This window comes from Pogoniulus pusillus, chromosome 13 (genome assembly GCF_015220805.1).
Source record: "Pogoniulus pusillus isolate bPogPus1 chromosome 13, bPogPus1.pri, whole genome shotgun sequence".
In the NCBI taxonomy this organism is placed as follows: Eukaryota; Metazoa; Chordata; class Aves; order Piciformes; family Lybiidae; genus Pogoniulus; species Pogoniulus pusillus.
Window position 1 is genome coordinate 30,175,686 of NC_087276.1, and position 22,593 is coordinate 30,198,278.

Here is a 22,593-nt window from a genome sequence, read left to right on the forward strand (position 1 = left end):
TAATGTCCTACGAAGTACTTCAACTGCACATTTTTTATATTATCTTTAAAAGTTTCATTCTGTTGCAGATGACACCAAGCTAGGAGCAGGTGTTGATCTGTTGGAAGATGGGAGAGCCCTGCAGAAGGACCTGGCCAGGCTGGATGGGTGGGCAGAGGCCAGTGGGATGAGATTGAACAAGGCCAAGTGCAGGGTTCTGCACTTTGGCCACAACAACCCCAAGCAGCACTAGAGGCTGGGGACAGAGAGGCTGGAAAGCAGCCAGGAGGAAAGGGACCTGGGGGTTCTGATAGATAGTAGGCTGAAGATGAGGCAGCAGTGTGCCCAGGTGGCCAAGAGAGCCAATGGCATTCTGGCCTGGATCAGGAACATTGTGGCCAGTAGGATGAGGGAGGTTATTCTGCCCTTGTGCTCAGCACTGGTCAGGCCACACCTTGAGTACTGTGTCCAGTTCTGGTCCCCTCAATTCAACAGAGATGTTGCGGTGCTGGAACGTGTCCAGAGAAGGGCAACTAGGCTGGTGAAGGGCCTGGAACACAAACCCTATGAGGAGAGGCTGAGGGAGCTGGGGGTGTTTAGCCTAGAGAAGAGGAGGCTCAGGGGTGACCTCACTGCTGTCTGCAACTACCTGAAGGGAGGTTGTAGCCAAGTGGGGGTTGGTCTCTTCTCCAAGGCAACCAGCAAGAGGAGGGGACAGAGTCTCAAGCTGTGCCAGGGAAGGTCTAGGGTGGATGTTAGGAGGAAGTTGTTGTCAGAGAGAGTGATTGGCATTGGAATGGGCTGCCCAGGGAGGTGGTGGAGTCGCCGTCCCTGGAGGTGTTCAAGACTGGATGAGGTACTTAGTGCCATGGTCTGGTGGGCTGGGTGCTAGGTTGGACTGGATGATCTTGGAGGTCTCTTCCAACCTGGTTGATTCTATGATTCTCAGATACCAGAAATCTCATCTCTCCACATGCAAGCTCACGGCAATAAAGATGTCTGCATCAGGTGTGTTATTCAGCAGGTTGCAGCAAATTCCCAAAAGAGCCAACATGAAACAAAGGTGGTAACCTACTAAAGCACCTTTTATAGAAAAATTATCTGCATGTTTCACATGCACAATTTGAATCCACCAAGCTCCTCAAGTAAACATACACTGCTCAACATTTTCACAGTGGACAACGAATATATATATTTAAGAGATATCTTCTCCATTTGCTTATATGTTTGTGGGGGGAAAATGAAGCTTTAAGAAATAAAAGCACATTTATACTTGAAAAACTTTTCCCTGAAACCTGCTGTTCAAAAGCATGAGAAACTAGGATGTTTAGTTCTGTTGTACCAGCTGAGAACAGATGCACTCTTTAACGCAAAGATGTTTTCTCCTCTCTGGCCTGGTAAGGCTTGTTGCATCTTGGTATTGCTTCCAAAGAAACCATTTCAGTAGAAGAGGGATACACAGTAGAATAGTTTAACACAGCTAAACTCCTATGACTAACAAAACAGCACCCCTGCTTTTTATGCCCATCTGGAAGGCTATTCCAGAAGTCTGTATGCATGGAAGACTCCAAACCTGAAAAACAAGATGGCAGATAACTGCAATTAAACAAAGAGAGAACTTTTTTCAACGTCTTCAGCACATTTGCAAAATAAATAGACTGTTATCTGGGCACTATTCTTAAGTAATGTCTCGTTCTCTCACAATGAAAACCTTGTTTGATTTGTTGATGAGAATGGTTATCTCCTTCATAGATTAAATCGTTCCAGCAGGTATTTTTAGGTGTCCTTTTTATGAAGATTACACTGGCAGCATTACTTTAACTGTTGCTTCCTGAAGTGCTCTGAACTGTTTGCATCATTTGTACAGAGCTCTCCTTTCTATCTATGTTATATTTCGTTCCGTTTTAGTAAAGGTTAAGTCATACAGAAAAGAGTTAAAAAGAGGTAAATTTGTCTTCATATTCTTCAGCTAAAATACTTAAAGCTTTTTCAGAACTCTTGTATTGCTAGGAAGAAGCACATTTGCTTTACTGTCAGTACACCTGGATTTTTAACCTGGGCTCCATTTAATGATATCCCAGTAAAACACTGAAGTCCAGACCTTGTAGTTTGGCTCACTTAAGGAGATCCTCTTGCATACAGAGCTTTCATTAAGTCAGCAAGGCAAGACATGAATACTGATCTTATGTGATTGGATTACAGGATTGAAGCAGTGATTTGTCCTACTAAAACCACTTTAAGTTGCTTAGATAAATCCTACTATCAAATTTCTTATTGATTACACTTTCTGAAGTGAAAAACGAAACCAGAAAAACACCAATCCCCAAACTTTGCTTACTTGCTCCAAATTTTTAATGGACTACTTCACCTTCTAGCTCTGCATTATCTTAAGGTGTATGTAGGACTAGAAGGATAACAGAACTAACTCTTGGGGAAAGCCAGTGAAAGTGTAATTTTCAGTAAAGCAGATGTAAAATACTTGTGTGGATTTTTTATTTCCTCTGAACCCATTTCCAGTCCTTACTTAACTCCACCCCCTCTATGGAATCTGAACTATGTGACAGAGTTCCTGTTATAAAGGAAAATCAGATCGTATCTGTGCTGCTTTTTGTCTCAAGTTGTAATTCACATCTTTTCATCCTGTATTTCTGGCAAAATGACCTATCACAATTAAACAAAGAATATGTTCAAAGCACTCCTTTTTTTCATGCTTGGTTTCTCCCCCTGTGCTCCTGCTGAGTTTATTCCTTATCTCTCAGGTTTTGTATGTTAGGTTGACAAGAGTCATCCTGTGTATGTCATTATCTCTCACAGTTAGAATATTTGCTAGTGTGGTTCCCTCCCAGGCACATCAGCTGCTGGACTTAACAAGCACATGTGAGTAACAAAGATTTACCAGAGGCATTTCTTACTGATAAAAGCATTCTTTTATACCAACTATAGTAACAGTAGCAGTATCCAAAATGGAATCAAACCTTTGGACAGTGTTGTTTCAATAGAGGTCTTCAGAAAAAACACTTCCTACATGAGGGAAGAGAAACTGCTAAATAATGCATTCAGGAACATCTACAATGCCTTATGGATACTTAATGAGAACCTTAAATTGAGCAAGTAGCAAAGAGGAACTGACCATAACAAAATATCCAGTGATGAAAATCTGCAGACTTCTAGCTTGTTGGTGTTGGTAAGCAAGTAGTTTAACTAAACAGAAGGAAAACAGAAGATAACAGTTGTCAGCTGCAAATTATTATAACCAGTAAGAAAATGTGAGGAAGAGCTCTGAAAACTGTCTTTGACAGTGACAACACAGCCAGCTAGCTTTTGTGTTTGTTTCTTAACCAACAGCTTATTGGAACACATTATTTATAAAAGTGAAGAACCTGCTCTAGTCTGTACAGATGTTCTCACTCAAAAAGCAGCTAGAGGGAGCAGAAAAGGCTGTCCAGCTGTGAGAAATGTTTGCATTTTCACTCTGTCTTGACAAGTAGATCACATTTTTGTGCTAGTCTCGGATTTTCAGCCTGGTAGAAAGTCATCTACAAACCTGACTTAAAATGACAGACACCTGAAGGTGTACAAGCAAGCCCTTAGAAAGGTACAAAGGTACTACAGAGTATCACAGAAATACTTCTTTAAATTCTTTTATATTGAAGAGGGGGGACAAAGACCAGAATTGGAAAACTGCTAGCTATCCTAACTCTGGAGCGGGTTGTCAGTGCTTGTAGTCAGTGTGCAATACTTGCACTACAAGGCCACGTCCTGCAAGGCAATTTAGCAATCTCTGCTGTAGAAAACAAGGTTTAAAAAAATAGAAATTCGATAAAACAAGACAGGATTGCTGAGCTCAGAGGGGCTAATTGTGAAAAGTGTGATGAAGAGCTTGAGTCACTAGATAAGGAAAAGAAATGCATTGAAAACATTCTGCTTGTCATTGCTGCTGGCATCTTTGTGTGTTTTCAATGAGCAAGAGGTGGGCATTTGACTTGTGTTGGTTATGGTCCTCCATCCCTGGAGATACTTTTAACAGTGTGTAACATTTGGAAGAATTTCATAATGTGTATGGCTTTGGTTGAGGGTTTTTTTGTTTAAATTATGAGATTAAAGATTAATATTTTAATATGTCTAGAGCTGTCAATACCATTTCTTTTCAGAAGAAATACAGTACATAACATTCTTCCTCAAAATGTATCACTTGCAGCATATAGAAACCCTGAAACCAAGTAAAACCTGTAGGTTAAGCCTTTGGGGTCTAGGATCAGAAAATCAAATGATACTTCCAGAAGAGCTGTCTGAAAAGTGAGGGCTCTCTCTTCTGCCTTTTTTCTTTTTAAACAATCACCATGAAGCAGAAGATAAATGTTTATTCTACTCTTTAATGTATTTCATTCAGTAAAAAGGACTAACATAGCTCTTAACACTACGGCGATTTTAACCCTGAGTGCATATTGGTGGCTAACCTGCTTAAGCTAGCCTAGAGCTCATACAGCAAGCTTCCAAGGACAAGTGTAAGGCATTTAGCACTTTTCTTCTCACAAAGTTTTAAAAAATGTGTTTGGTATTCAGTACACACATCTCAAATTGTGTCTCTGAAAAAGCCATTCACTATCTGACATCCTATTGTCCGAAACGTGACCTCCTCCAAGTACGTCTGTGCAATTTACACAGTGCAAAAGTGGAAGGAGGTGTTAGCTAAGAGGAGCTCTTCATTGAGCACAGACAAAAGGCCATTTTGAAAAAGGTTTTTATTTGTTTTTAAATAGCTTGATAAAACCCATCAACTGATACTCAGAGTTCAACTGTAAACAGTTACAATACATCACCACCATGTATTGATTTTGTACAACTCAAAGTCAGCATAAACTGAAATGTACTAAGAAAAAAAAATGCTGTAACTGGAAATACTCAAAAGACTGATGTTTAACTCCCTCCTGTGGTGTAAGCGAGCAGCAACAGCTTCTGGGAGCCTAGACAACACTAACTCAAGAGTCTGCATTCACCTCATAAAGACAACAGATTTGGAGTTAGCTACAGAAGCTCCTGTCACAAGTTAAAAAGTGTTACAGTGAATTCCTAAAATATATATACAAAGTTGTAAACATCTTTCTCTGGAACAAACAGAAAGAGTTTGTGCCAGCCTTCTCCATCTCCCACGCTGCGGTTCAAAAGGAAAAAACAACCAAAACATTAGGGCCAAAGACTACAATTGCTCTGCATGGATAACATCACAGTTTACAGGCAGCACTGTCAGCATTTAAAATTAGTCACCAGCAGGTAGTAGAGTCCATTCTCAAGAAAGTTGATGGAACACTGGACTTGGAAGTGATCAATCAGGCACTAAGCATTAGATTTACCTACTTTAAGAACAAAAGCTTAAATTACATCTAGGTATTTCTGTATTTGCTTATAGGTAACGTTAGCTACAAACAGAAAATCAAACAACAGCAATGCTTTACAAGTTTGCATTTTAACCATTTTTGCTATCAGGTTTCTACAGATCTTTCACAAAGAAGAGATTTGCAAAAAACACTCTAAAGAGATTGAGATCACAGAAGTAAACTGAATCTTTTCAAGGCAGATTTTCTTTCTGGAAGTCTCTTCAGTCATTTTCTTAAACTATGTAGTGTTTAAATTGATGTCCTCATTAACAATTAACCACCTACTCGGTCCGAATCTTTTACTATCAATTGCAAGAAGACTAAGATAATTGAGATGTCATATAGGATTAATCTCAAAGTACACACCAACAGGATCTCCTTAATGCAGGGTGGTGAAGGACAGCATTATTCTAGCACTTCCATGTTACTCATGTTTTCACACCATGAGCAGGTTGATACCCAAGTGTCCTCGTATTTAAGTATGCAAGCTGACCATAAATTAGTATTTTCATTAGCAGCAAGTTACTTGAAAGTTCTGTGGAACCCAGCTCTTCCTTGAGGAACAGCAAAGAGATTCCTTACAAGTTTTTTAATCCTTCAGGTTTCCTCTACACCCACCCACCCCCCAAGTTATTGACTTTGTATCACAAAAACAAGTATCAGAACACATTCTAGTCTATGCACTCTAAGGGAAAAAACGTTTCAAAAATATTAGGAGTACATTCATGTCAGTTTTCAGAATATTGTACCTTCAAAACCTAAAAAAGTATTTAAGCTAGCCTGTTTATTACATTTTGACATTGATATATTTGAGAAGCCCAATTCTAGCTGCAATTCTCAGCTGACAGAGGTACTACAAATTCAAATTAAAGATTAGATTTTAATCAAAGTGGCTCCTTTTAAACAGCAGAAATGTGTTCACACTGAAAACATATTGTGTCAGATACACCCTAATGACAGACTATAGATGCTTACATCTCTACATGTTTCTGTCAGTTTGCTACTTATAATTAATTACAGGGCAGTGTTTCTGAAATGGAATATCAGCATATGCTTACGATGAGATTTGATGGTGAAGGCAGAAAATACAGATAACACCAGGCCATAACAACAAAAGGAACAACTGGACAATAATGTATTAGCAGAGTATGTACAGGCTTGCTTCTTCCAAAAATTGAGTGTGTACACTTATCAGGAAGGGCAAGTGAGGAGAAAAGGAGAAAGAAAGCAAACTTTGGTAAAGTTTAAGAAAGTGCAGTCTTCAGAGTCCTAGAAAATCCAAGAAAAATGAAGAAGTCAACTAACCACCCCCATGCCCCAAACAACAACAAACAAAACCCCACAAACAAACAGGCAACCAACCAAACCACCCAACACTGAAAAGGCAAAAGGCTAAAAAATGTCTACAGATAAAAACTGCCTCCTGGTGCATGACGACGTACACAGGATTGCCAAGATTGCACTAGCTGCTATCACACTGAGAAGTACACCACCACCTCTACTGCATTTTGCATGGTCATGGCAGAAAGTAAATGAGCATTTGCATAAGCATTCCAACATCACACTGTGCTAAAACACTTATCTCCATGCAGAGCTCTGTGTGCAGACATTTAGAAGCCTGGGTTCTTTTTTAAAGCAGTACAGTAAATTTCCTCTCCAGTGTACATTTGTGGGAAACTACTAAGCAACTGTCTAAATATTGAGTATTTTCTTTCTTGATTTGTTTTCTAATGGCAGAAATAGAACTCTGCTATGTAGTGCAGGAAGGATCTGGACATTGATAAAAGAAATTCTAGAAAACACGAGTTGTTTAGTAGAATCCTGACATTTTGCTTCAAAATACCTCTTTCCATCAGCAACAGAAGAGCAAGATGAGAGAGGAATTGGAAATAAGAAGGCAACTCCTGGTTCAGTATAAAGGTCCCTTGTCTGTACTAAAAATGTTACTCTTCTGTACTATAATAATCATCCAAAACAGTCTCAGCCCTCACAACACATTTACTCAGAGAAAGCTTTCCACATCTGACTTACTGAAGCAACACAACTCCATACAATCTGGTTCTTAGCTGAGAGACCTTCCATCTTTCGAGATGAGTTAATACAAAAACATCTGTAGGAAGAGAAGAGTGGCCTAAATCACATAGTGTTTGCCTTATCTGTAGTTTCAAAGGCCTGCAGTAATCCTTCTGGTTCACTATTCTCCCCCCAGACAGTAAAAGCCATTTGAGCGTTGTCACTGCCAGTCCAACAATTCTATTAGTGCAAGAACAGCACTTCTGATTAATGGCCTGCTCTAGCTTAAAGTGCAGTACATTACATGAGATTTTAACATACCAAACTGTCCTTTATTTGAATTTCAGAAGGAATGTTCAAGTTAGAAAGTTACCTTTCAGGTTTTAAACAATAAAATCCAAGGCAAAGTACATAAACTATTTTAAAATGGATTAAATCCACTGCATTAAGACATATTCTTTATATCTTATGTTCTATATACATATGATACACCCCAAAAAAATCAGTAATTTTGCTTAGCTGTATTGTATCTATTTAAAGTGATCTGTAATAAGTGATTAAAGGCCACTCAAAGCAAGTTTTGTTTAAAACAGGACTGTATTAGCTAGACTGTGATGCACAACATGATTCAAACTTCCAAGATGCCACCCCTGCATAGACTTGTCATCAATAAAGAGACAACTCATGGGCACTCTGCTTTCCACAAATTTAGATTCTCATTTATGGGTGATTTCTAATGTTTTGGTGTCCCCTCCCACCTCTCTGTATTAAAATGACCATGAAGAATAGGTGTGTTAAAAAACAGATTAATGCTTTTATGCCTTTAGCTACTCCTCTTGCCTGTTACCCCAATAGTATCACCTCCCGAGTTTTTGCTGTATACACCTATGGTTCCCAAATTACATGTTTAGAGAATCTTCCAGGCCAAACCCTTCAAGCTGTACACACAAGGTCTCAAGAAGCAACTCCAGATCCAACTATACACCAATCAGTTCTTGATACAGGAAGTTCAAGCACTCAGTTGTGGATGCAACTTTAAAAGAAAAAAAAAACAAAAACAAACACAAAACACCACCTTAAAAAACTAGTTGCACAATATTTTCTTTAGCAACCAAGCCAGCTTAAACAGGCTCCACTCCCTTCCCACCTTCATTCCTCTACCTTCAGCTCTGCCAAGTGTTTTTTTGGGTCAAGATGTACGCAGACAGCAGCCTAACACTAACTCGAATAAGCCACAGGCTTGTGGAGAAGTGTCTTTGCTTCTGGGGTTTTGTGGTTTCAGGTCCACATTGCTTCAGCAATCTTGATCCACAAACACTTGTGTTAATACCACTGCAAGGGTGATAAATTGCAGCAGTGCAGCTGGGAAGGAGTAGCATGAGTGGCTGGACTATTTGCTGTCCATGACTTACAATATGTCAGCCATTAATAATTGGAGAGGTTTTGGTAATTTTGTAACAGGTTATCCTGTGACCAAAAGTCTAGAGGATAAATAACAAAACTACATAACAGGGGAGGGAAATGTTTTCTAAATTAAAGTAACATCCTGAAGAAATAGCCAACCAATGGAGAAAATAAAAGCATGTATCACTTAACATAAAAAGTAATATATCTTACTTTCAGCACTCATAAGGTTAAAAAAATGCAACATTTCTCCCTGTAACACTGATAACCAGCATCTCATCTTCACAGTCAAGGACTTCTCCACACAGGTGTGCTAACACCCCAAACAGCACATCAGAAACTCTACTGGCTTTCCAGATGAATTCTTCTCAGACTAAATGCAACATCACTCATTCTCCTTCCGAAGTGAAGTAAGACAGCTAGCAGAAAGGATAATTGGTGTGCAAACCACTTGCTTTGCATCAAGTCCTCACTTTGAGAGTAAAGGGTGAGCTGAAAACACAGTTTAACTGTATCAACACCTCCCTTTTTAGGCAAGTCCCTAGAGCATATTTATCTCACCTACACCAACTCCCTTGCTGAGAATTTTGGACACGAGTTCAAACTTTGACCTACTGCACAATGAGTTTCTCCATCTAAGAGCCCATGGGAGCCTACTCCTGCGAGTTCTTATTCCCAAGCTGGTCTATTGATTCCAACGTTGTTGCTCCATTCTTTGCCAAGCCCTGTTGTCAAAAGTCTGTCACAAAGCCAAAGTCAACAGGCCCAGAAGTGATTACCAGGCTTCAGTGATAACAATCACTTTTTCTCAAGGAAAGGCAACATTCTTTCAAAAAATTCTTTAGTGTCTATTGTAGCACAATAAAGCTCATGAGATACTGTTTTGATTAGAGCAGCAACCACCCTTGAAAAGGAACACTGCTGAGAATTATGCTGTATTGAAGACCATCCTCCCAACAGCTTTCCCAATCAAAGTGTTTTGAGGACTATTTTCCTTACTGTTGGATTCAGAGCAGGAATTCAATTCTGTAAGGAACAATTTCACTGGAAATGGTTATAAAAAGTAGCCAGAACACTCTGCTGATAGAAACCCTAAAGAAAGCAGAGGATCTGTGCTAAACCATCAGATTGAGTTCCAGCCTAGTATAAATGGCAGACCTGCAAAAGTCACAAAGAATTCTGAGATTAAGTTCTCTCCACTCAGATGCAGATACACCTTGACAAATATAAAAAAGTTGCTATTCTTCCAGCCAGTTTTGTTAGCAACTGTACAAATATATTTTTTTTACTTCATCTGTCTCCTCCTCACTAAAACCTGAACTGTAACCTTGTCTCTGTTATTCAGGTGGCTTTCTATGATTGTTAAAAATAGTAATTGCTAAAATCTTAGTACTCTTTTTACCTTCACTACTGCACACCAGAGACCTGCTAGTGCAAAAGCTAGCACAGAAATTACTAGCTGTAGGACATGAAAATTATTAGTCACATATTGTACATTTGAAAGCATTTGATTGTATCCAAGTGTTTGCTCTGAAGATACAAGGATTAAGTAACAGAGGAAAAAACATGTTTTCTGGTTGTTCAAGAGTCCCAGAGCATGTTCCTTCAGTGAGGCAACTGGGATAGACTCAAGATCAGCAAGTCCACTGAGCTCCAACTCTTTTAGAAATGTAAGCTGTGATCTGGTCTCTCTGCTACCACTCATTTCTAATTCCAGAAACTGCAGGGTTGTATTATACTGCAAATTTCCCAGCCAGAAGTGTGCAAAACATACAAAGTTATCTCCTGGATGGCATGAGCTAAAGTCTCCAGCAAAACTACAAGCTGCCTGCAGCCAGCCCATTACTGAAATGCTACTAATGCAGCTATAAACCCTGTCAAGACTGTCCTTCCCAGAAGAAAAGTGCAGATGAAATGAATCCTTCCACAGAGCAGCTGCACTTGAGTTCCTCCCTGCTGATTCACTCAAAGTCAGAGGCATTTCCTTGCCAGTAGAAGGCAGAGGTATAGTATTAAAGAGAGAACAGTTCCCGGTGTTAAAATAAAATAGTTCTTGTAAACTGCTACTATGATTCTGAGAATTGTTCAACGTGGAATGCATGTGTGTCAGGTGAGCTGCTGCCTTGTGATGAGCTGGGCCATGCTCACATACTGGTTTCTTTGTAGGGCTGGAGAAGACAAGCATAGTTTTGCTGTTTCACGGCAGGCTGAGTTTGAAGAGACTGATTCTAGTTCCAGCATACAGTGCAAGCAGCACACCAAGTCCCAAGTCAGTGGATCTCAATATGGACCTAAAGGGAAGGAATGCAGAAAGTTATTATACTAAAACACCATTTTTTTTTGTGCCCTGTATACAGAAAAAAAAAACCACCAAAACTTTAAAGAATAGCCCAAGTGCACAGAATAAGATTAGCTCAAGCAGACATGTCTCCCTGCAGGCTGCCAGAACACATCCAAAGAGGAAGGAAATACATCCAAATATATTTTTTCTTCTCTAGTTTCAGTTTAATCTGCTACAAACTCTTGATAACAAGCATCAAAGTGAGTCAGCAAATGAGCAGCTCAAGATTCTCTGCCTAACTACCATTTTCCTTAACCAGTAGGAATACAGACTGTAACTGATTAGTAGCTTGACACTGAAGGCAAATAGTAACCTTCCTATAAGCAGAAATCAGACATACAACACTGGGAATCAAAAAGGTACCATGCACAGCTTCCCAAAAGGAACTGGTCAGACTGGCCAAACCAGCACGCTTAAGAGGGCTACAACGTTGTCAAATGACAAGCTGATGTTGTTACAAGAGCACTATCGTGTACCAACACAGATAACAAGCAAAGGCAAGGCATTTTTAACCACCAAGGTTAGCCAGCTACGTGTACAACTGCTGGCAGCACGGCTCGATTTCAAGCCTCAGAACTGCAGCCCCAAAAATAAAAACACGAGATCCCACTTCAGTTTACCTCTCACAAGTCACAGACTAGAACCAGACTTGTCTTTCAGCACTTGGCTGCTAGCCGGGTGTCAAACCTCTCCTCACAGCGATGTTTATGAGGCAAAATAAAGCGTCTCAAAGTATCTAAAGGACAGATGTTTGTTGTGATACTCCACAGCTTGATCCTGTTGCCAGTTAATAGCGGTCATTTAATCGGAAAACCAACGACAATTAAACTCTGCAGAGCAGGAGCTCCTCTTTAGGTCAACCATTTTTTAGGGACTTCTGTGTTGTGTACAAAGAGGCTCCAGACAGAAGAGATAAAAAAATCAAACACGAACTTTCATTTTCATGCAATGACATTATCATTTAAGCCTACCTCTCCATTTTCCCTGCTCTGGTTGTTCTTAAGTAAACAACAACAAAACCCCACAAACAACAACGATAAAGTGTTTAAAAATAAACCAACCAACCACCTGAAAAGAAATCATTTTCTTAGCTCCTCCCAGATTATCAGCAACGTACTACTAAAGTACATATATTGGCAGTTTATGGTGTGGTTTTTAAGGGAGCTACGACTTAGTAACATGGACAAACTTGCGAAGGCAGCGCCTTTGCTGCCAACATCCAGAGCAAGCAGCGTAACGGGGTACCTACACCTAAACCCCGGCAAAGGCAGGTCTCTGCAGCTGACTGCAGCCGTGCAAAACCCAAGCGACATTTCCCCTGGGGACACAAGGGAGTGCAATGCCCCCCGCGGCCCTTCTTCAGGGCACGGAACGCGGCCGACAGCACTTTACAGTTAGTTAGTCGGGGTGAAAGGACAGGGGATGCAAAGCCGCTGCTGCCTCTGGCATCCAGCGGTTTCCGCTGCCCAGCGGCGGCACCACGGAGCTAAAACTTGGCATACCAACCCCACGTCGAGCACCGCTAGCCCCCCCCACTCCCCGCGCCGCCGCCGCTGCCCACCTGCAGCCGCACGTTAAGCATCATGGAGGCGACGATGTAGAGGTAAGGGAAGTTAATGCGGAGCTTCCAGGCCAGGTCGAAGAAGATGAGCAGGGTCCTAGTCAGCCCCTTGCAGAACACCCCGTAGGACCTGGCCGCGGCCGACTGGGAGAGCCTGGCAGCCAGGGCGGACAGAACCGCCGCCATATACCCGCTGCAGCGGCCGTGCCGCGCCGCCCGGGCTCCGCAACCGCCCCCTCCCCGCACCCGGCGCTGGGTGTCGCCAGCGGGGAGGAGTCCTCCGCCGGCGACGCGCGGACGTGCGTCAGTTGACGCCGTGCGTCGGGGCGGTGCCCGCGGTCGTGCCGCAGCGCGCGGGGCTCCCTCAGCGCCTCTCGTCACGGCTGGCCGCGGGCGGCGCGCGGGGAGCGGCGCGGGCTGCCTGCCCCTGCCTGCCCCCACCGCGGGCTGCCTGCGCTCACCGCCGGCTGCCTGCCCCCACCGCCGGCTGCCTGCCCCCACCGCCGGCTGCCTGCCCCCACCGCCGGCTGCCTGCCCCCACCGCCGGCTGCCTGCCCCTGCCTGCCCCCACCGCGGGCTGCCTGCCCCTGCCTGCCCCCACCGCGGGCTGCCTGCCCCCACCGCGGGCTGCCTGCCCCCACCGCCGGCTGCCTGCCCCCACCGCCGGCTGCCTGCCCCCACCGCCGGCTGCCTGCCCCTGCCTGCCCCCACCGCGGGCTGCCTGCGCTCACCGCCGGCTGCCTGCCCCCACCGCCGGCTGCCTGCCCCCACCGCGGGCTGCCTGCCCCCACCGCGGGCTGCCTGCCCCCACCGCGGGCTGCCTGCCCCCACCGCCGGCTGCCTGCCCCCACCGCCGGCTGCCTGCCCCCACCGCCGGCTGCCTGCCCCCACCGCCGGCTGCCTGCCCCTGCCTGCCCCCACCGCGGGCTGCCTGCGCTCACCGCCGGCTGCCTGCCCCCACCGCCGGCTGCCTGCCCCCACCGCGGGCTGCCTGCCCCCACCGCGGGCTGCCTGCCCCCACCGCGGGCTGCCTGCCCCCACCGCCGGCTGCCTGCGCTCACCGCCTCCGCTCAGCCGCTCGTCGGGTTCCGCCGCCGTGGAAGGCATACGGAGAGCCCGCGGGGGGTTCTAAGCTCTGTCTCCAGCTTAGCGCCCCTCGGCTGTGAAGGAGAGGTCTGAAGCCTTTACCCATCGATACTGAGTAGGATGTCTGGGTGCGGAGGGGTTGTTTTGTTCGTGCAATTAGATGCTCAATTCTGCGAGCCAGCTTTTTTTCACCAGGAAATACTTCCTATAGCTTTAAAATCCACACTTCAGTTCTCATCTGAGTTTAAAATCGAGTGCTCAAGTATGGGTTACATTACGGTTGGCAAACATTCTGCAAGCATTTCGTAGGAAGCTTTTTTTTTGGGGGGGGGGGGGGATAAATTGTCATCCTGACAATTGGTTTGTGGGAAGAGAAGATTGCCCCAAAAGATACCATTTATGAAGGTGGTTCCTTTCTTTCCTACCAGAACAGTTCCGTGCAGTTCCCATTCAATCAGCTTTTAGTAACTCCAAAGTGAAACAGGAAAATCCATATATTGATCTAAAATCCCTTTAAAGAGCTATTTTACTGCCACTGAATCATTATGGTGTACAGAGAAAGAATAATTCCAGGTCAAAAATGGACATCTTTCCAGGTTTGTCTGCCATCCCTTTGTCTGTAATCCATCAGTTGCATAAGAGTGGAAGAGCCTGTGTGTGTCTGGAAGCTCTGAACAGTTCAGTGAAGGGAACTGCAGGCATTGGCTTGTGCTCTCAGGAGTGGGACTGCTGTAAGCTTACAGCGTGTGCTGGCAACGGGACTGCTGTAAGGATGTGAGGTGTTCTGAGAAAGGGCTCCCCAGTTTAAGGACAGGGATCTGCCGGAGAAGGTCCAGCAGAGGGCTGTGAGGGTGATTAGGGGACTGCAGCACTGCCTGATGAGGAGAGGCTGAGGGACCTGGGGCTGCTTAGTCTGGAGAAGAGAAGACTGAAAGGGGATTGAATCAATGCTTGTAACTATCTGAGGGCTGGGGGTCAGGACTGGGGTGGGGGGACAGGCTCTGCTCACTGCTCCCTGGGATAGGACAAGGAGCAATGGATGGAAGCTGCAGCACAGGAGGTTCCAGCTCAACACAAGGGGGAACTTCTTTACTGTAAGGGTCCCAGAACAGGCTCCTCAGAGAGGCTGTAGAGTCTCCTTCTCTGGAGCCTTTCAAGGCCTGTCTGGATGTGTGCTTGTGTGACCTGAGCTAGATTGTGTGGTCCTGCTCTGGTAGGGGGCTTGGACTTGATGATCTCTCTGGGTCCCTTCCAACCCCTGACATCCTGTGAGCCTGTGAATTGGACTGTTTTAAGGATATGAGGTGTTCTGAGAACAGTCTTAGGGGTGAGGTACTGCAGGCCCCCCCAGCCTGGCCTGTGGCTGCTGTGGCAGAGCATGATTTTAAATGGCAGAACCAGTGACTGAAGATGCCTTTAGTGCTATTTTTAACACCAACCAGCTTCTGAACAGACTCAAAGGAACCCATTTGGATCTCAGGTCCTTCTTAGCATGAAAATCCCTGACCTACACCCCCCATTCTTCAATTCTGGACAGCCACAGATCACTGCTGTCTTCTGAGTAGTTCTGGCTGAATTTCAGCCTGTGGAGTTGAAAAGTTGTCTCGGAGTTATCATTTTTCAGGAACTTGTCCATCTTGCACAAGGCATCCTAGCAGATTCAAAGATCTTTAGGTCCTTCTTTTGCCATAAATTTCTGCCACTGCTGTAATCAAAAATGAATTGTCTCCTCTGAGGCCAGAACTGATCTACAGTTTTGTCTTTTTCATGTGCCTGGTGGCCTCAAGTCTATCTGTACAATTCCAAAGAGTGAAAATTTCAGAGGACTTATGTGTTTCCATTTCAGAGAACCTGAAATAATAGCTCTCACTCTCCCCAAGAGCACATTCCAAAACTATCCCTCGGGTTGTTATTAGTACATCAAGCTACACAAGAAAAAGAAGGCAGGAGCCAGAAGTTAGATACATTATCTGTAAAGGTAATGCAACAACTTCCAGTTCCACAGTGTCTTAACCTCTGCCACAATTTTCCAAAGGCAGATATTGTGCTTCTGAAAGCAAGAAAGTAATGTACAGAGCAGTGCTTTTACCTTGGTGTGGTGTGTGGTGTCCCCATCCTCCTCCCTTCTGTGTCTGGCTAGTGAATACAATTGTGTGACTTGTTTCCTCCTCATCTGAAATTGGTAATAACCCCTTTAGTACAAGAAGCACTGGAGGCACAGGAACTGAAATGTGCCAAAACCCTACACTGGAATTCCAAGGTCATTCAAATTCCCTATTGTCTTCATTCCTTTCTCTGTTATGTGCCCTAAGACCATCTTCTCAACAGCTAAGCACAAATGTGATTTAGCTGCCGCAGGACAATTAGCAGCTTTCCACGATTAAACTGGAATGCAGTGTGATACACAAAGGTTAAATCGGGAAGCTGATTAACTTTTACATTTATCCCTAGATATCTGCCAGGTTCTCATTAGTTCTGGCTCATGTTGCACATCAAAACAGATGTGATACAGTATCAATTTTAAAATTCTGATTAACCATAAATTACTTTCCACACTAAAATAGGCAATATAATGAATTCATTAGGTCATAATAACAAGCTAGCAATCAGTGTGGATTTGAATCTAATTCTTTAATTAAATAGTGAGATTGATAAAACACTGTTAAGCTTTCCAGCAAGGAAATTAGTGGATAATGCAGCTGAAAACCACTTGAATAGATTCACTGGATTTTGTCACATAGAGATTTGGAAATTAGCTATGTTGACAGTGAAAACAAACCTCAGAACCTTCCCACACTTCCTCCTTTGATTTCAGCTCTGTCGTGGTGGTAATTTTCAACTTCTCTAGAACTCTGATTAATATGCATAAGTTCAAAACTATTGATAAGCAGTTTGTGGCTGATGGCTGCAGAGATCGTTTTCCATCACAGAATCATAGAATCAACCAGGTTGCAAGAGACTTCCAAGATCATCCAGGCCAACCTAGCACCCAGCCCTATCCAGTCAACCAGACCATGGCACTAAGTGCCTCATTCAGGCTTTGCTTGAGCACTTCCAGGGACTGTGCCTCCACCACCTCCCTGGGCAGCCCATTCCAATGCCAATCACTCTCTCTGTGAAGAACTTCCTCCTAACATCCAGCCTAGACCTCCTCTGGCACAGTCTGAGATTGTGTCCCCTTGTTCTGTTGCTGGTTGCCTGGCAGAAGAGACAAACTCCACCTGGCTACAGCCTCACTTCAGGTAGCTGTAGCCAGCAATGAGGTCATCCCTGAGCCTTCTCTTCTCCAGTCTAAACAACCCCAGCTCCCTCAGCCTCTCCTCATAGGGCTCACTTTAATGCCATTTTTGCTTCCTAATCCTGACTTGGTTTCTCTGTTGTATCAGACAGGCACATCCTTATATTTTCAAGTATTTTAATGTTTTATTTGATTTTACCTAAAATTTATTCTCAGCTATTCAAATATTCCTTAGTTGAAAGAAAAAATGTTGTTAGTCAACATTACTGACTTTTTTTACATTTTCAAAATGTCCTCTTATGCTTTTCTCAGCATATTTCTATTGTGTTTGGAAGTAGTTCCTTGTAGATTTCTGCAGGGATTATTCTCCTTCAAGGCTCTTAAGTTACTGTATTAAAAAAGAAAAAGAAAAATTAGAAAATTAGGCCCTTGCTATGCCCACTCCATAGACCAGTACTATTTAACTGCATTCCCGTTTAACTCTGTCTTGTCTTCTCTGTCCTTAGGAGACACCCTCTTTGGAAAGGCTCTTCCCTCTGGAGCATGACACAGATCAATCTTCATGCTTCTGATCATCTCTCTGTAAGAATTGGTACCAGATAAACCACAAACACTTAGTATTTAAGCAAAACAGAGTCTGGGGGCATTTATGCTTGCAGTTCTCTCTGTATGCTGCCTTTTTATATCTATGCAAAAATCACATTAAATGATGGATAAAATGATTGCAAAAGACCAAGATCACAACAGACACTTGAAAAAGGGTAAGAGTGAAATATTTTAAACAATAAAACATTTTGTTCTCTGAAGTTCCTGTGATCTTCCATCTTTTTTTGAACTGAAATTTCAGCTTTAAAAAAGCCAGATGGCTCCTAACAAACCCCCCTGTGAGTGAGTTTTTTAGGACTGCAAGGAAACTTGTCACCATCTCTGGTAGCCTGTTTGCTGATGCCATGTTTCCTTCCCCAGCAGCTATCTACTCTGCCACTTTGGAATCCCAGGCACTTCTCAGAGAATTTATTGTTCCTGCTGACAAAAACATTCAGTCTAGTCCTTTGTTTTGTGATGATGTTGAGTTCAGAACCCCCTCCCACCAAAATCTTCCAGAAAATTAAGTGTAGAACACACTGCACTCTGCCAACACAATGCTGGCTAGTTACAGCTTGACACATGGAAGGCTACTGACAGAATAAACAGCTCTTGCAGAAGCTGTTGTGTTCTAACACAGTGTTGCACACAGCTTGCACCGAGAAGCACTGGTACTCCAACACAGGCAGCATTACAAAAGCACAAGACCTTACTGGAGCAGGTATTTTTCATCAGTTTAATAAAGGCATGTTCTAACATTGAATCAAAACACCTAACTAACCAGAATTATCAATCACTCAAATGCAGAATTAAGCAGAATTATCAGTTACTCAACTTTTCTCATTTTTCTTAATATTTTAAGTCTCAGTTTTGCAAAATGCTTGTTATCCAGAGAGGCAGAAGTTGAGAACTTGCAGCTTGCACAGCTGTGTACTGCAACAGTGCCTCACCTCAGGGAGTGATGTCATGCTTACAGTTAGAAAATAGCTTATTCCTGTAGTTCTGCTTGGGGAGGCACCAAGAAATCTCAGGTCCTTATATAAAATTATATAATGATGTCTTTATTCCTCATTCAGCCACATACAGGGATTACTGTATAGAGACCCACTGCCTTCAACAGTAGTTCTCACTGCAGTAAGCACTGTCCCTTACTGCTTGCTAAACCTGAGGGCAGACATGAATGAATGCAAAGCCTTATGTGGTTTTTATAACTGAAACTCTTAACAGAAGAGATATTTATCAGAAGCTACCTGAAGAAAATACAGGACTTGTTTCTCTTGTATTTATACCAGCCAAATCATCTGTGCTGGTGTCACGTGAATGTGATGCATTTATTTTACAATGCTTTATTATCGACATAGAGATTTATAGACTAACATTTTATTTTTCCACTCGTTTGATCTGTTCTCTCTGGTGTAGCAAATGCTGACATATAAAAGTGTGGTTCCCTTTTCATTGCTGGCTTGAGTTTCTCCAGAGCAGACTGCGTACTATATTTGACCAGCATGCATGTCACATGTTAGTACACGTTTTTTTCAACACTCAAGACACTAGTCATGCCAAAAAAAGTCTGTCTGGACTATCTAGAAATTGCAGGCTGTTACCTGTGAGTTACATTAATTCTAAGATGAATTTTATGCCACAGGATCTCTCGAAGTTCCATAAAGATTTCAGCCACATCCATAGTGTCACTTTCCTAATTGAAAACATGTGCTCTTTTAGCTTGATGAAGGCACATAATAAGACTTCAAAGATCATCAAGCAAAATACTTCAGAATCTCGGGCACTGCTAGGTGTGACTCTCTAAGATTTTAGCTGCTGTTGAAACAGCTTAAATAGTGCCACTGTCCTAATTTGTGAGTGGGAGAGCCACTTAGGCAGATAACACCACAGGAAAGAAAACACTGAAGGAATCCAGGAAGATATTTCTTTCTACAAGTTACTATATCCCTGATACTACATCATTAACTACCTGACTTCTACCACCAACTCTTTTTCCTCCTGATTTTAATACAAATATCTAGAGAGACAAGAGTGCAATATGCTGAAAACCTTATTCTGCCCTCTGACACTTTGGGGTAGCATGTTTTCTTCATGTCAAATTGGCTCTTGCACTTCAGTCCAACCCCCGGGTTGAAGTGACTGTGAACCACAATTACAGGTTTTCATCCCTAAACCACTTTTTTATGCCACTGGACAGGCTTTTACTTTTGACCTAGATATTGTAGAATGCTGTTTCCTTTCATCTGAACAGAAGTGATGTCAGCAGGAAGTGTCATCTAGGAGTGAGAGAATACACCTATGAATCACTCTTAGGTGCTCTGCTTGCTTCGCTGCCGTGTTTCCCTGTATGTTCGGTGTGTACATTGATACTTCTCAGCTTCTCTGTGCATTCCTTTGTGGCTTTATTAATGAACTAACATGTAAAAGCACTTAGTAATAGTTTGGGATGAAAGATACTATAAAGACGCAAATAATTATTGTCTCCATAGTGCTGCTGGTCTGTGTCAGGGTGAGCAGAACTTTCCAGTATTGCATCAGCATGATTACCCTGCCACTCCCCATCCACAAAGAATAATCCTCCTTCACTGCCAGCACATACACAATGTGCACATTCAGACAGCAGCCAAAACAATTTTAAATAATCATCTCCTCTTCATGTCTAAGAAAAAGACTTTCAATAATTGCACTGGATAAGAGAAGACAAGGTGATAGCTTGTGGAATATCACTGATCGAAACCTCAATTTGTGATTCACGACCTTATTAGAACTATGGGAAGAGTTATAATCGGTTACTGTTAGTGACATTCAGTGTTTTTTTTCTACACATTCTGTGTAACTCATTTGTAACTATTTTATGTACAACTCAGCACTGCAGTTGTGTCTGTCAAACTAATAGTTTTTCTGTTATGCTCTTTGTTATTAACTGCTCATTCAGTTGCCCTGTCTTTCATATTGTTCCCTTAAGTTCCTTTTATTTTGCCAAACTAACATTACGGTATGTTCTCTTTATTGGTCTCTTCTCTCAGGGAAAAAAACATACTGACAAAGAGTGGTAACCATTTGTAGCACCACATTATATGCTCCTCTTTAAAAGCAAATATGCTACATACTAATTAAACAAAGAAAGATGCAAGAATAAAGTAAAATCACAGTATCACAGTGTCACCAAGGTTGGAAGAGACCTCATAGATCATCAAGTCCAACCCTTTACCACAGAGCTCAAGGCTAGACCATGGCACCAAGTGCCACGTCCAATCCTGCCTTGAACAGCTCCAGGGATGGCGACTCCACCACCTCCCCGGGCAGCCCATTCCAGTGTCCAACGACTCTCTCAGTGAAGAACTTTCTCCTCACCTCCAGCCTAAATCTCCCCTGGCGTATCCTGAGGCTGTGTCCTCTCGTTCTGGTGCTGGCCACCTGAGAGAAGAGAGCAACCTCCCCCTGGCCACAACCTCCCCTCAGGTAGTTGCAGACAGCAATAAGGTCTCCCCTGAGCCTCCTCTTCTCCAGGCTAACCAATCCCAGCTCCCTCAGCCTCTCCTCGTAGGGCTGTGCTCAAGGCCTCTCTCCAGCCTCGTCGCCCTTCTCTGGACATGCTCAAGCGTAGCTAAAAGATTGCAAAGTTCAATCATAGACTAATAAACACATCATGTATTATAAGGAACGTACAGGCAATTTGCAATTTATCTTCCAGGGCAAAAACCCAAAGAGAAGTAGTAACTACTACAGCTTCAAATACAAAAAAATCCAAAAGGGTCCTTTTTGATCCTATTTCAGGAAATCAGGATTTACAAATGTGTGGGGGAAAAAACCTGCATAAATCCATTACTGTCATCGCCTGTCTGAACTGTGTGGTATTTTCTAGTGTTGGCAATTATATCCCCAGCTGGACATGAAATTGTCAATTCAAAACATACACGAAGCATACCCTGTGTTTGAACAAACTCAGTGTTATTTTGATGATGCAAAACAATTGATCCCAAAAGAATAGAATGGAGGAGCACTGAAAAGATGATATTTTAAAAGATATTGCTTGTCTTACAGCAGGATCATAAAAGCAATTCCTTCTAATGCCTTCATCCTTGTCTTTCTATGCTGTTTTATAATTACTCTGTAAATTTTGTTGCACCTTTTTTTTTTCCATGTGGAAAAACTCTAATCATCCATTTTACACTCGACAGTAAGAACCAGTGGAGCAATAGGTAGGCAGTGGAAAAATCAGAAGCAGATTTGAATCTTCCTCTGTTTTGGGTCTCCCCAGAACCATGATATAAATTAGACAGTCTTCATGTCTGCTCTATTTCTGTGCCCAAAAAATCTGCTGTGCCCCAAAATCTGCTGTAGCAGCCAAGAACAGCAGGCGCACTGCAATACTGCCCACGCCTCTCTTCCGCAGCTCCTGGCTGCTGGGTAGGGAACAGTTGCCAGGTCACTGGCTGCAGTGGAGTCTTGGCTTTAAGGATATTCAGCTTAAATATCAAGGCATTTCAGCTTCCATCTGTATGAGGGAACATGGACATACAAGTGTTGCAAAAATAGCCTTCCATTTCACAGCGATACTTATGATGTTTTCCTCACTGATGTGAAATATCTGAGAAGTATTTTTGGTCAGTAAAAGCGAAATGGGAGACAGTAAACATGGAATGCTCTGTCCACTGAAGTGGCATAAAAATAATATAGAAATAGAGGAGGCTCAGGGGGACCTCATTGCTGTCTACAACTACCTGAAGGGAGGCTGTAGCCAGGTGGGGTTGGTCTCTTCTCCCAGGCAACCAGCAATAGAACAAGGGGACACAGTCTCAGGTTGTGCCGGGGTAGGTATAGGCTGGATATTAGGAGGAAGTTCTTCACAGAGAGAGTGATTTCCCGTTGGAATGGGCTGCCCAGGGAGGGGGTGGAGGCACCGTCCCTGGGGGTCTTCAAGCAAAGCCTGGATGAGGCACTTAGTGCCATGGTCTAGTTGACTGGATAGGGCTGGGTGATAGGTTGGACTGGATGATCTTGGAGG

The 22,593-nt window shown here is 43.2% G+C and overlaps 1 protein-coding gene and 1 long non-coding RNA gene across 4 annotated transcripts; one reads left to right on the plus strand and one right to left on the minus strand.

Annotated features, from left to right (window-relative positions):
• Positions 1-3,107: 3,107 nt before the first annotated feature.
• Positions 3,108-12,924, minus strand: SMIM10L3 (small integral membrane protein 10 like 3). 2 transcript variants are annotated; one of them, XR_010304604.1, is made up of 3 exons: positions 12,674-12,924; positions 10,924-11,062; positions 3,108-3,180 (listed from the first exon to the last, which is right to left on the minus strand). XR_010304604.1 is itself a non-coding variant. In XM_064153775.1 (2 exons), the coding sequence occupies exons 1-2, from the start codon at positions 12,857-12,859 to the stop codon at positions 11,042-11,044; spliced, it is 207 nt and encodes a 68-aa protein (XP_064009845.1). In that variant the 5' UTR covers positions 12,860-12,924; the 3' UTR covers positions 4,705-11,041. The 2 variants fall into 2 exon arrangements, 1 of the variants encoding a protein (XP_064009845.1); XM_064153775.1 differs by lacking the exon at positions 3,108-3,180 and having other exon boundaries at positions 4,705-11,062.
• Positions 12,925-13,733: 809 nt separating this feature from the next.
• Positions 13,734-17,803, plus strand: LOC135180919 (uncharacterized). 2 transcript variants are annotated; one of them, XR_010304605.1, is made up of 3 exons: positions 13,734-13,874; positions 15,606-15,737; positions 17,504-17,803. It is a non-coding gene; the product is annotated as an uncharacterized LOC135180919 (long non-coding RNA). The 2 variants fall into 2 exon arrangements; XR_010304606.1 differs by having other exon boundaries at positions 13,734-13,846.
• Positions 17,804-22,593: the final 4,790 nt, after the last annotated feature.